Raw genomic sequence first — 13,442 nt, 5'->3', positions numbered from 1 at the left:
TAGATGAACTTGAACTAAAATATGGATGTGATGTATATAGGGTTGAATTCGAGCTGAGCCGAGCTCAAACTCGTGAAAGTTAAGTTTGAACTCTATTCGAATTCGGCTCAACTCATTTGTCGTTATTAAAACGATATCATTTTAATACATATTGATCAAAACGATACCGTTTCGCATCAAAATTTTTAATTAAAAATTTTGGCAAGTAGCTCGATCGAGTTTATATAGGGCTGACTCGTTTCGGGCTCGTTCGAGCCAAGCTTGAGTTAAAACTCAAACGAGCTCGGTTCGAGTCCAACCCTAGATGTATATGTGCAGTTTCCATATTTTACTTCATAAATTGAACACATTTCAAGTAAAATTCTTTAACATCTTCTATTATTAATGATAAAGGAGTTTATAGATTTTATGAAATAAATTCTAACAATTTTTTTTTTACTTCCAATAATATTGTCTTATGATATAATACAGTAGATAAAACAAATGATAGAGGTTTATCTTCTCAATACTTTTTAAATTTTTGTTCCATTGTTTTTGCAATAGATAAAAAACTCAATGATATTTATATTTTTTAAAAATAAAACTAATATCTATTATACCATATAAAATTAAGCAAGTTGTAGGATAACAAATAACGTAATATTGGTCGATAGAATTTTTTTAAAAATATCTAAAATATTTATTAAAGAAGTGATAAAGTAAATTCTTGAAATCAAGATTTCCCATTTTCTTTAATTAACATTTCAATTCTTAAAATCAAGATTTTTCATCTCTTTTTGTAACACCCCTCTCCAAGAATATAACCCTACATGAAATACACCTTGAAGAGATGTGTGCTACTTGACCTTTTAATTAAAACAACAAAATTAAATGCATGATATAGAATGTCCACTTAAAAGCATGCAAAAAGGTGTAATGAAATACAACTGAAATATGCCCTTTTATTCCTTTATTAAAAATCATGAATCATATGTCTGAATGCTCAATCCTTGAAGTACGATACATAAAATATTCATACAATCATATTTTAAAGTAACAAAATATATAAATATGAAGTAAGCTGAAAATAATAGTTTTTCCCTTGCACTTGCCCTTGCCCTTATGCAACCACTCGGTTGGACTGTTGACTCTTTCACATGTCTTGCTACTCACTTCAACTTGCAAAACCAAAGAAAAAAAACGCATAAGTAAAAAAAAAACTTAGTAAATAGGTGACCTTTCATTACCTTATAACAATCATATAACTAAAGCTGACACTCTACTGGTAAATCTTGATATGGTCACAACTTGACATTTTTGTGCCTTGTACATAGGTTAATCATAAAGGTTAGTAGGGTCTAAGCTGATCTCGATATATCTAATGCCCTAGTGAAAGTAAATGACACCTTGCGTGCCTACTAACTATCATGTTTTGTGCACATGTCATATGACCTATTAGACTAACTAACTGTGATACCTTGATCATATAGAAAAATTAGTCGTAGTCTCTCCCTTACTATATACACAAAGCTACAGGACTATTAACTGAAAAACTATTTTCGAATGGCCTCTACCATGAGCACATATGTGATGTATCCCATTGATCACGTGAGAAACTAACTGAAAGGCCACATCCCTTACCATACACACCTAAATTGAACTAAATTGAATGACTAATACGTCTTGGCACTGAGTGCATGATGTATCTCATAGGTATCCATCTCTCATATAACCCTAATATTTTCACATATCATGCCACTTACATACACAATTAGTGGTTATCTTATCGTGTACCACTTTCCTTAATTGTTTTTATTTTTGACCTGGATTTGATTCAGTCAAGGTCTATGTTATCTTTCACATAGTCAGACACATTTCTTCAGCTAACTAATTTCTCTTGTCTTATTATGGTCTTTCTATTCCTTCTCTTTGCTCTTCCTCTTTTTGCACATAACCTAGGGGTAAAATGATTTTTTTTCCTATTTCTTGGTGATACATAAGCGTGTTTTTGCCTTACACCCCCATGTCCCCTTATATACACATACACAGGCATGCCGCTCAAGCCACACCCCCGTGTGCTGCTAACACCCATACACGAGTGTGTTAATTCCTCTACCCAACGTCCATATTTAGAAAGCCACATATGGACGTGTGTCCCATACCACACGATCGTATATGTCTCTCCTTAGGACAAATGCAAAAAAGGTGGAGTTTCCTTTTTTCATGCAAACTATACACACGCATATGGGCTGTCCTATACGATTGTTTATCGTAATCTAAAGACCACTCGCAACCAATTCTTACAAATTCTAATCAACATCCAATAACACAATCACAACAAAATTATTTTAGCATGTCTCTAAGCATCCTAGACAATTTATCCTCAATAAAAAAACACATCAACATGCTCACACATCTAAATCATAACTGAAAGCCTCAAAACTTCCTAGTTCTTTATGTTGTCAACATCAACGACATATAAATAGAAACTCTTCAATTAAAATCACCATTACATAATCATTATAAGACCACTAGATTCATCATGACAAAATTATTTTAGCATGTCTCTAAGCATCCTAGACAATTTTACCTCAATAAAAAAACACGTCAATATGCTCACACTACGGATGGCAACGGGAAGGGGATACCAATCCCCGTCCCCGTCCCCGTCCCCGTTACGGGGATAACAAATAATCCTCGTCCTCTCCCCGCGAAGGAAAATCCCCTCCCATTCCCTTCCCGTCCTCGTGGGGAAAAATCTCCTCCCCATCCCTGCCACGTCCCCGCGGGGAAAAATCTCTTCTCCATACCCGTAAATATAAATTTTAGTTTCTTTATGTATTTCAATAAATAAAATAAATCATATTTTTTCAAAATATCACTTGCTACAAGAGCTACAAAATATTCATTGTTATTTTAGATCAAATACAAAGTTTTCATAAAATCTAACAATATGCAATAATCAATCTCTTCATTAGTAGCTCTTCATGTATGTGATTTAGGGTAATTTTGTAATAACATTAAATTTAACACTTTTCATTCACTTCAATTGATTATCAAGTTTATAATTTGTTTTTTTTTTTTGTAAAACCTGATAGATTGATTGATTAAGTTTTGAAGTTGAAATATAATTAATTTGGTGCATTTGCATTTTATGATAATAAGATTTTGGGGTTTTTTAATATATTAGATTAATAGTTCAGAAATTAGTAAAAACTGATAATTGATAATTCAAAAATTAGTAAAATTAAAGTTATAGTTTTAATAAATCATAATGTAAAAATTTTTAGAACTTAATAGTTTAGAAATTATTATATTAATATATTATATTTAAGGGGTGGGGTGAGGCGGGGCGGGGCGGGGCGGGGACATATGTATCCCCGTCCAGATTACGGAGATTTTTTTCGTTCCCACCCCCCTTTCCCCATTTTTATCGGGGAATTCTCTCCCTGTTAGGGTTGGGGCCCCTAAAGTTAAGCCCAAATTGTCATCCCTAGCTCACACATCCAAATCATAACAAAAAGCATCAAAACTTCCTAGTTCTTTATGTTGTCAACATCAATGGTGTATAAATTGATACTCTTCAATGAAAATCACCAGTACGTAATCATTATAAGGCCACCTGATTCGTCATAACTCACTCATGAACTTAAAAATCATAAGAACAAACCATACTCATCATTACACAACATGTAACTAAATAAGCAAGAGTGCCATACTTACTTGTCCTCCAAAGAATGCTACTAAACTTCGTGTGACTTTGGCTTTTCCAATGATTGACTGCTCCTTTTCAGTGACCCAAGGCACTTAACTCTCTCTTCACTTTTGGTGTGCAACTGAGGTTTGTAAAAAATAACTCAAATTAGGTTAAACACTCTTTTTATTTTCACTATCGAACAATACACAAGCGTGTACTCACTATACAGGGGCCTATATGGTGTCATCTAATTAAGACATTTTCTGATTTTGCTGCGAACCTTATCTTATCTCTAATTCAAATTTTGCTAATGATACACGACCGTGTATACCAGCATACATCCCACTGGAGACTCACAATCAAGCTTAAATAAATACAAGAGAAAAGACCGAAATACCCTTAGACTTACCTGTGAATGCTACACCTTTAATTAAGGTTTCAATTCCTAAAATCAAGATTTGTTATTACCTTTAATTAAAATTACTCATTACCTTTTATTATTATATTATTCTAATGTAAAGTCAACTAGATTCCAAATTTTCATATTTCTAATATTAAGTTTTGACTAAGATCAAAGTTGTACACTATATATTTTTTGTTAGGCCTAATGTAAAATACAAGTCATAATTATTCTCTTCTACAATTCTTCTTTTCTTTTAATTTCATTAAAAAGATTCAACTTTCCAATCACTTTCAGGATCTTTTGGTTGTATATTAAAATAATGAGTAATATCATATCCATAATCTTCACAAGATTTTAACATCGAATATGTGGTGTTTCAACGAGTTTTACCGTTAGCTTTCAATTTTCTCTTTCTTGATTCCAATTGTCCACACATCATATGCTGTTATTGTAAATGTGAAGGAAATTATGAAATAAATGCAATTGCATGTTTAATTGTTGTTACTTTTTTTTAAGTTAATTTTATTTTATCTCGTGCATTTAAATTTATTATATGACACACGTTTAATATGAAATAATCCATTATAAGGTGAATTTAAATGTCACAACATTAACTCAATAATCGTATTGCTTTGCAAAAATAATAATAATAATAATAATAGCTCAATAACTTTATCATTTGATTATACATTATCAAATGTAATAATTATTTTATTTAATTCATCTTCAATAAAATGTAAACTAATTCTACAAAAATTATTACGTCGGTATGCGGATATTCTAAAACATAAAATGCAAGAAATTTCTTTTATAGTTGCCAATCAAAATTAATATAATGACAAATTGCACAAATATTTAATAAATTTTGGTTACTAGATATTCATAAATCAGAAGTAAATTAAATGAAATAACTTTATTAATTTGACCAAGTTCATTTTTAATTTTTAGTGTCATTTATTTATAATTTCTAATAATATCATATCTTAAAGTGTTTTTTGGAACTCTTTAAAAAGTATGTTGTATACTACTTTGTGTAAACTATTTTAAAATGCTATCATCACCAAATAAAAAAGGTTTATCAGTGATAATAATGTATTTGACCATATATAATCTCTCATGTTTTATTGACTATATATGAAGTTAAATATTTGTGCATGGAAATGAGGAATGCACGAGTTTATTTCCTTATATTGTTAGTAAGATGTTTCATACATATGCTAGCGATAGGGAACACTTACTATAAAGTGATGTTAGCGATTATAATAGTATGTGTGTATGAAAATGAGACTTTGAAAGCTTATTTTCTCACATGTTTAGGGGTCTACATAAGGCTGGATTAGAGTTGAGTCGAGCTCGAATTCAGCTTCCAGCTCAGTTTACATATAGTTGAGCTTGAGTTCGAGTTCGAGCTCATAAAAGCCAAGCTAAAACTTGGTTCGAATTCGGCTTGACTTTTTTTTCGTTATTAAAACGACATCGTTTTAATACAATTAGTCAAAACGATATCGTTTTATATCTAAATTTTTAATTGAAAAATTTAGCGAGTAGCTTGAGTTTGAACTCGACTGAACTCGTATAGGACTGACTCTTTTTCAGCTCGAGCTCGAGCGGGCTCAGTTCGAGTCCAACCCTAGGTCTACACAATAATAACTTAACTTGGGTGACAAATTGAGGTGAAATGAATTTAAAAAATTAAATTCTTCATAAAACATTATAACCGCTTTTCTTTAACAACTTTTTTCCTCAACTCTTAAACTCTCAAACATTATTTGGTTACAATTTTATGTTATTTATATTAATTATTTATAATTTTTTTTAAAGTTTAAATTATTATATATATTTTTTACTTCCATTTTAATATTTTTAAAAATATAGTTATTGAAAAAATTATTTTAAAAGAGTATTTTAAAGTTTCATGTTTATAATTTATAATATTTTTTAATTTAAAAAAATTAAAGAAAGGGCACGAGGCTCGCTCTTGGGTATGACCTTATAGGCTCCATATAGAGTCGATCCTATAACATGTCTAGATTTTGTATTTGTAGACAAGACCCCAATCATCCTTGTCTCCAAGTGTTCGATTTGGATTCAATCCGAACACATTTGTCTAAATTTATTCCAAATGACATAATTTCTATGTTGGTATTAAGGATGTAAATGTGTTGAGTTTAAATTTATTGTCAGTCAGCTTAGTAAACTCAAAAGTTTATAACTTGATTCGAATAAAATATTAATAAATCTTTAAATATTTTAAAGTTTATATTTAAACTCTTAAATTCTTATCTCCTTAATTTGAATATGAAAAATAATTAATAAATATATAAATTTTAATTTTTGTTTAAAGTTGTAAAATTTTGATGTGATTTTTCAAGTACAAACCTCAATCAATCATCTTTATCTTAAACTCAAATTGAGACTTGGTATAAAAGCAATATATTTAAAATTAGATTGAATAAATTGACTTAATTAATTAAATTGTAAATTAGTTTATATTTTAGTTTGATTTCATAATCATATCAAATATATATATAAATATTGATTTATTTAAAATTCGGTTAAACTCAACAAATCCGTTAAACCGAAAAAATTATTTAAAACTAACAAAACTGGGTTTATATAATTCTATACAATTTTTGCCCTATTAAATCTTAAAAGAGTTATAATTTGTAAGATTTTAATTTAATTAATGATAAAATTTGTAATCAATTTTTTTAATCTATGTAATGAGGTATCAATTGTGTAATTAACATTTTTGAAATTATGTTTTATATATTTTATATTTAAAAAAGTGATAAATGTTTGAAAATATTTAAAAAATATATAATAATTTAGTAATAGATTGAGTCGATTGATTATTAAATTAAACTTGCAAATCAATGAAACAATTAGTTTGACCTCCAATTCAATTTAAAAATCATTGTATAAAAGAGGCCTTGAACAAGATTAGGCTTGTAGTGTGAGACTATAGGTAAAAGTCTTGGGCGAGCCTACACAAAGTTTATCATATTTTCCTCTTAAATTTAAAAATCTAATAAATTCTCCCAATCCAAAGTTTAACAAATGAATATTTTTCCTTAGGGTTTTTCTAGCCACGTTGTCAGCAGTTAGAGACTGCGACGACCTTTCCTCTCTCCCCCTCTTGGCTTCTTTGGCACGAACAACCACCAATATTGGCTAGAATGGATACCTGAAGATTTGTGTTTCTTGGAATCTCCATTGACTCCTTTTTGCGACAAGGATCAATACAAAACATTGATCTTCGACGTCCTTTGTCTTCGAGAAAATGCCAATTAGAGTCTAATTAACGTTTCCCAAATATGAAGACAAGAAGATTGGTGTTTGAGCCATCCGTTCTAGCTAGTATTAATGGTCATTTGTGGCATAGGAAGAAGATCGACTATCAATCGAAAAAAGCTCGCTAGAGAAGATAAGTAAAAATGAAATCCAAAGAGAGAAATAATAAGTTTTCAGATTTGGGTGTGAGAAAATTATTAGATTTTTTAAATTAAGGAGAAAAATATAATAATTTTTGAAAATATTTTTGTCAAATGATAATCTTACTCTTAAATTTTACTTTTAATAATGATAATAATAAAATTTAATAAATAAATATTTATTTAAGTTTTTAAAAATTAGTTGATAAACTTTACGTGGGAATGAGCCTTTTGCCTATTTAATGGTTAAAAAAATTAAAATAAAGTAAAAAAAAAACATTTGGGGTTGAGTTTTGAGGTAAATGCTGTTTCTGCACTTAAATACGTGGAACCCTGAGGTAACAACAACAAATCGCCCAATTTAAAATTTATTTTCGTTCTTCCTATTTCTCGATTCGAGATCCCTTCATATTCTTCCAGGTATTCTCATGTTTATACAAATAAATATTAGTCCTACCGTTATGTTTTTTCTGTTTGACATTTTCAGCTGCATTTTCAAAATTATAATTTTATGTTATCACGATGATAATCTTGTTCTTCTTTTTTCATCTTGTTTGATGAAATGTCATATATTTGAATTTGGCCTCTCTGTTTTGAATTTTAATTTCAAATATTCAAAGCAATGAAATAAAATTAGTCGGCAACTTCGGGTTTATAGTGAGACTCTTGATGGGTTTTGAATTTGATTGTAACTGGAATGGCGTTCTAGGGCTGAGCTGAATTAATTTCAATTTTTTTTCACGGTTTTGAGCTGATTAGATTTGGATGAATGGGGATTCAAACGATGGGAAGTCAAAGTAATGGGCAACAACAGTCACATGTACATCCGTCTAGACAAAACTCGTGGTACAGTTTAACTCTGAATGAAGTTGAGAATCAATTAGGGAATTTAGAGAAGCCCTTGGGAAGTATGAATATGGATGAGCTTCTTAGGAATGTATGGACCACTGAGTCTAATGAAATTGAAAACACTTCATCGGTATCACCGTCCTGTCTGCAACAACGTCAGACGAGCCAAACGTTGGCCAGGGCGTTGAGTGGGAAGACTGTGGATCAAGTTTGGAAAGAAATTCAACAGGGCTATGAGAAGAGGTTTAGTCGTCAACGGGAACCATCGCTTGGTGAGGTTACTTTGGAAGATTTCTTGGTACAGGCAGCATCGGTAAGTCCTATGGAATTGGATTCTCCACAACCAATGGCTGTGACCCCTTCAAGTGCTACCTTATCAAACACGACAATACCAACCCACAATAGAGCGGCTGATGCTACTGCCATTGAGAAGAGTGTTGAGAGGAGATTAAGGAGGAAGATCAAAAACAGAGAATCTGCTGCGCGTTCCAGAGCTAGAAAACAGGTGTAATTTTTATCTTTCCTATCTCTTGAGAATGATTTATGTACATATGATAGCTATTAATACTGGAGTTAATGTGCAGGCCTATCATAATGAACTTGTTAACAAGGTTTCACGTCTTGAAGAAGACAATTTAAAGCTCAAGAAAGAGAAGGTAGGAATTTAGAATTTCTTTTCGGTACATTTGTGTATTTTTCTTTCCGATTTAGCATTTTTTTTCCCATGTTGTTTGTTTTTGGACATGTATAACCCATTTCTTTTTATGCATCTGTGCATATTAAATGATCAACTAGTAGAATGTGTTTATTCTTGTGTGATATGCTCTTTCCTTTCAGTAAAAATTGTGGGTTCTTAATAATCCAATATGTGCTAGCTGCATTTATTCAAGTCAGTGGTTTATTGAGATGAGACTTTTTGCGAAAGCATTAACAAAATAGACTAACTTTATTTTATAATTTTGATGATGGGTTTCTATTGTGGGATCGGAAACTTTAAGGGTTACTATATTTAATTTGGAACTATAATATTAGTAAGCAGTTTGAGGATCACGTATTATGTGTGATTCTCATAAAAGTTTTGGACTATTTTCATGTTGCCCAAGTTTAGTGATTATTCTTTAACATGTGTTTGGAATATTCTAGAAAAGTATTTTTCAGTGCTAATTATTGGTGTCCTTTTGCTGTTAGACAAAATTTTGTGTTGATGTTAATTTTGATGACCTTTTTTGTCATTTCATTGAAATTATAGTGTACAAGGGAAAAATGATCTTTATAGAGGAAAAATATGTACAAACTTATTTGTATAAAATGAGACGATAGCTTGTGATTATTTATTTTTTCTTTCACTTTAAAATCCCCCGATCAGATATTATCATTTCAGTTTGTATAGATAAGTTTGTACAATTTATTTGTATATGTAATATTATTCATCTTTATAAGCTTAGACATAATTTAAGCTGAGACATTTTAAAATCAATTCCATACTCCTGTAGTCATAGATAATGGTTCCCAATAATTAGCTTATGTGAGCTACCGAAGTTTGTCTCTGATTTGGACATACCCGAATCTGAAGGAAGAATGAAAGCCTTTTTTTTTATTATATATGGTTATAGACTCCTTTTCGAAGGTTTTGCAAGTCGTAAAGTTCTATAGTCATTCTTTGTGTTAACAAGATGACACATAATCGGTGAACAATTATCATGCAGTCATCTCATGCTAAACATAGGTAAACAAGATTTATTTTTTCCTTGTTTGAAAACTGGATTATTTAGCTCCAAGTTTATGTTATGTTTATTGCTTTCGAACCTACCTATTTAATAGTATGATCAAATTGAGGACAAAAAGATAAATAGTCCAAATCTTTGCATAGGTCATACTCTACATAGAGCGAGTTGAAGGCTAGCTTACCATATCACTAAGATCCATTTACACAAATTAAATATGTTTAAGAAAGAGCGTTATAATACCAAAATTTCCAAAATAAATTGTAAAAGGACATTTTCCTTGTGTAGTACATTATAAATTTTATATGAAAAACAAGCATGAAATAGACCGTTATGTTCAATCTATATACCGACTTTTGGTTGGCACCCTAGCTTTTATGATTTGGATTTTGCAAAAAAATAGGTAGTCAAGTTGGGTTTTACAAACTGAAGTTTTAGCTTGTAATGAAGCAACATAAAATTTTTCAATAAACAGATGATCTATTTTCTTATTAGTGTATGGAGCCTAATTATTTTGGTCATTTAAATTGTGAAGTTTATATCTTATGGTTCGAATAAGTTAATATTTACATATCTCACTGTTATATTGTCTATAACTGGTGAGCAAAGCATATGCCTCTTGTATAAACTTATATTCAGTAATCTGGTTAAAGTTGGGTAAGATCTCCTAAATCCTTTTTCTTGAAAGAAGTTTTGGAAATCCCATTTTTGAGCTTTTTTTTCCTAATGCATCACATGGCACACCTACTTCCCCTATGTCCCCTACACTTCCTGGTAGAAATAAGTATGAATAAAAGTTGTCTTGGTCAAATATTTTCCATAATAGCTGTCGGTGGATGATTTTGGCTTGCAATTTTGTGAGCTTAATATGGACATCATCTTGGATTTTAGTTCAGTCTCTGTTTGTACTGAGGTCAGAGACACTGTAAAGTTGATTAAATAATGTTTCTCATCAAGAGAGTCGATATTGGTTCTTCTTGCTACTATGGTTTATAGTGTTGAATGCTTAGCTAGAAAGGCATACTACATGGAGTTTATGTATATTGATTCTAGTGAACATTTTTGCTTGTATTAAACATTTTCTAGAAGTTGTTATTATTCACAAAAATTATAAATCATTCTAATTCTTATTACTACAAGTAGACATATAAGCAGGATTCATATAAGAACAAATGTCTATCTGGACTGTCTAACATGTAGCATAAAAAGTTCAACAGTGATTTTGATTGGTAAACTGACATAATGTTGTATCCTTCTTTGATAGAAATGATATGGAAAACAAATAATTTGATTAAGGGAAATAGGAAAAAAAAAACAGATTTTCATTATCTTTTTAGGTTCCAAGGGCATCTTGTCTGTATAAATTCTGATCAGTTCCTAATAATGCGCAGGAATTCATATCCTGTAATGGGATTTTAGTATGTCCCATGATTGACCTTTCACATTATTTTACCTGCCCAGTTTTTTGGCATAGTGCACGTCAACTTGCTTGCTTAAAATTTAACTCTAGTAGCGACATTGATTAACATTGGGCTTTAATTTTAATGACTTCTTTGACATTTTGTGGTTTTTAAGCCTTTGGGATACTAGGCTGCATAAAGTCTGAAGTAAAAATAAACCTATGAAAACTACATTTAATAAATTAAGCAACTTTATCAATAATTCGAAAATCATGGGTGTGTCCATGGTTTTTCAAGGAGAAACCACACCCTCACCCTTGGGACCTGGGTAAAGTTATCACCCAGTTCAAGCCCACAGAATTGGCCCGGGATCCCCTCCTAGAGGGGTTTGGAGGTAGGATACTCTGATCATAGGTCCCTCCAGGATTTGTAACATTTATATAATTTTCATCTTGTGGGTTTTTTATTTCTTCCTCTTCAAAGCATGCAACAGTGAGCTAATGTTTGTAATAATAAATACCAGCTTATCACCTATCAAGAATTGTTTGGAATTTGAGGAGTCAATAGAGGTGAATCTTATTTCACCACTCTAGCACAGCAAAAGCCATCACTGCTTTGGGTTCGGGATTTAGGTTCCCATCAATTATGTGGCCATTTTCTTTTGACCTCTTTTATTAGTTTTCTATGCTTTTATGAAATTTTGCTACTCTATATTTTCTTAGTTCCATATATTTTCTTAAAACAGTATTCCTTTGATATTGTAAGAAACATTAAGTGAAACCATTGATTAAATGCCCATTTGCATGTCTCATTTAGTGGTTAAAAAGAACTTTTTAACAGTAGGAGCTCTTTTCAATATTTTTTTGGTATTGTTGCTCGCAATTCAAGAAAAACTTATTGGTGATTAAATAATCTCTTCGACGTATATTGGAAGAAACTGTTTGAGCTTTTCTCATATGTGCTTTTTTTTTTTTTAATTTATCTATTTATAGTTTTGAAAAAGTATAAAATATTCCATGTTATTCTAAATATTGTACTTTATTATTTCTTGTACAAAAAAGCTCTTTTTAGTAATTTAAGATAAAAAACTGCACATCTGTCTAAGCAAACAACCAATAACTTATTAAGAAAGCTTTATTTTTGTAATCTCTACTTTTATAACCTGAGCGTGGAGAAGTTGAACCGACTAGATTCGTCAGATATTAGAACACTTTCTACCACATTTTTGTATTATTGTTGTTTTATGATCTTAATACGACAGCAATTATGACTAAAATAAAGATGTCATTGAAAAGTTTACTTTTGTTTACATATCTTCAGTTGCCACAGATTAACATTTCTCTTTGTGGGGCAGGGATCAGGCTGATCAAAGTTTTTGTATGTTTGTGGTAATATGACTTGTTTTGGAGATGAACAAATGAGTGTTAGCAATTATTGAGTTAATATATAGAAAAAGTGTGCATTCAACTTGATCAAACTGAGGATTTGTATTCTTCAAACTTTTTGCCATAACACTCGTTGGTTTTGGAATTTCTTTGTTTGTAGGAATTTGAGAAGATGCTTGGATCTGAATCATTAAGCCAACCAAAATACCAACTTCGTAGAACGAGTTCAGCTGTATTCTGATGTAAAACTGGCGATACAACTTAGCAGTTCCTTAAATGTTAGACTATAGTATTTGGGTATGTAAGTGACCTGCTTTGATAATTTGTGATGGGGCTGCTTATTTCTGCTGCTGATGTGCATCTTTACCAGTCGCCATTAGGGTCTGGCTTTTATGTAAATTTATGATTAACCCATGTTGGAATTAGCACTGGATGTGCCATGTTTATAAGATTAAGTGCTGTTTGTTTGCTGGAAAACAGAATCAAGAAAGAAGTAATTCCAAACTGTAAGTTGGGATGCATATTAGGAAGTGAAAGCATTTGGTTACAGGTTTTTAAGATTACTTTGGTA

At 30.9% G+C, this 13,442-nt stretch overlaps 1 protein-coding gene across 1 annotated transcript; it reads left to right on the top strand.

Moving 5' to 3' along the window:
• Positions 1-7,793: 7,793 nt before the first annotated feature.
• On the top strand, positions 7,794-13,434 carry LOC123209794 (ABSCISIC ACID-INSENSITIVE 5-like protein 2). Its single transcript, XM_044627936.1, has 4 exons — positions 7,794-7,933; positions 8,273-8,867; positions 8,947-9,018; positions 13,032-13,434. Exons 2-4 carry the CDS (start codon positions 8,283-8,285, stop codon positions 13,110-13,112), a joined length of 738 nt encoding a protein of 245 aa, XP_044483871.1. The 5' UTR covers positions 7,794-7,933; positions 8,273-8,282; the 3' UTR covers positions 13,113-13,434.
• Positions 13,435-13,442: the final 8 nt, after the last annotated feature.

Source organism: Mangifera indica, chromosome 2 (assembly GCF_011075055.1).
Source record: "Mangifera indica cultivar Alphonso chromosome 2, CATAS_Mindica_2.1, whole genome shotgun sequence".
Classification (NCBI taxonomy): domain Eukaryota; kingdom Viridiplantae; phylum Streptophyta; class Magnoliopsida; order Sapindales; family Anacardiaceae; genus Mangifera; species Mangifera indica.
The sequence above is the reverse complement of the archived record's forward strand: the minus strand, read 5'-3'. Positions and strand labels throughout refer to the sequence as shown.

What these genes read in the sequence shown, in the direction of transcription:
- LOC123209794 (XM_044627936.1), top strand. Translation starts at nt 8,283, where the DNA reads ATGGGGATTCAAACGATGGGAAGTCAAAGTAATGGGCAACAACAGTCA. An exon ending in GTTCCAGAGCTAGAAAACAG is followed by an intron (nt 8,868 to 8,946) that starts GTGTAATTTTTA and finishes GTTAATGTGCAG; the next exon opens with GCCTATCATAATGAACTTGT. An exon ending in TAAAGCTCAAGAAAGAGAAG is followed by an intron (nt 9,019 to 13,031) that starts GTAGGAATTTAG and finishes CTTTGTTTGTAG; the next exon opens with GAATTTGAGAAGATGCTTGG.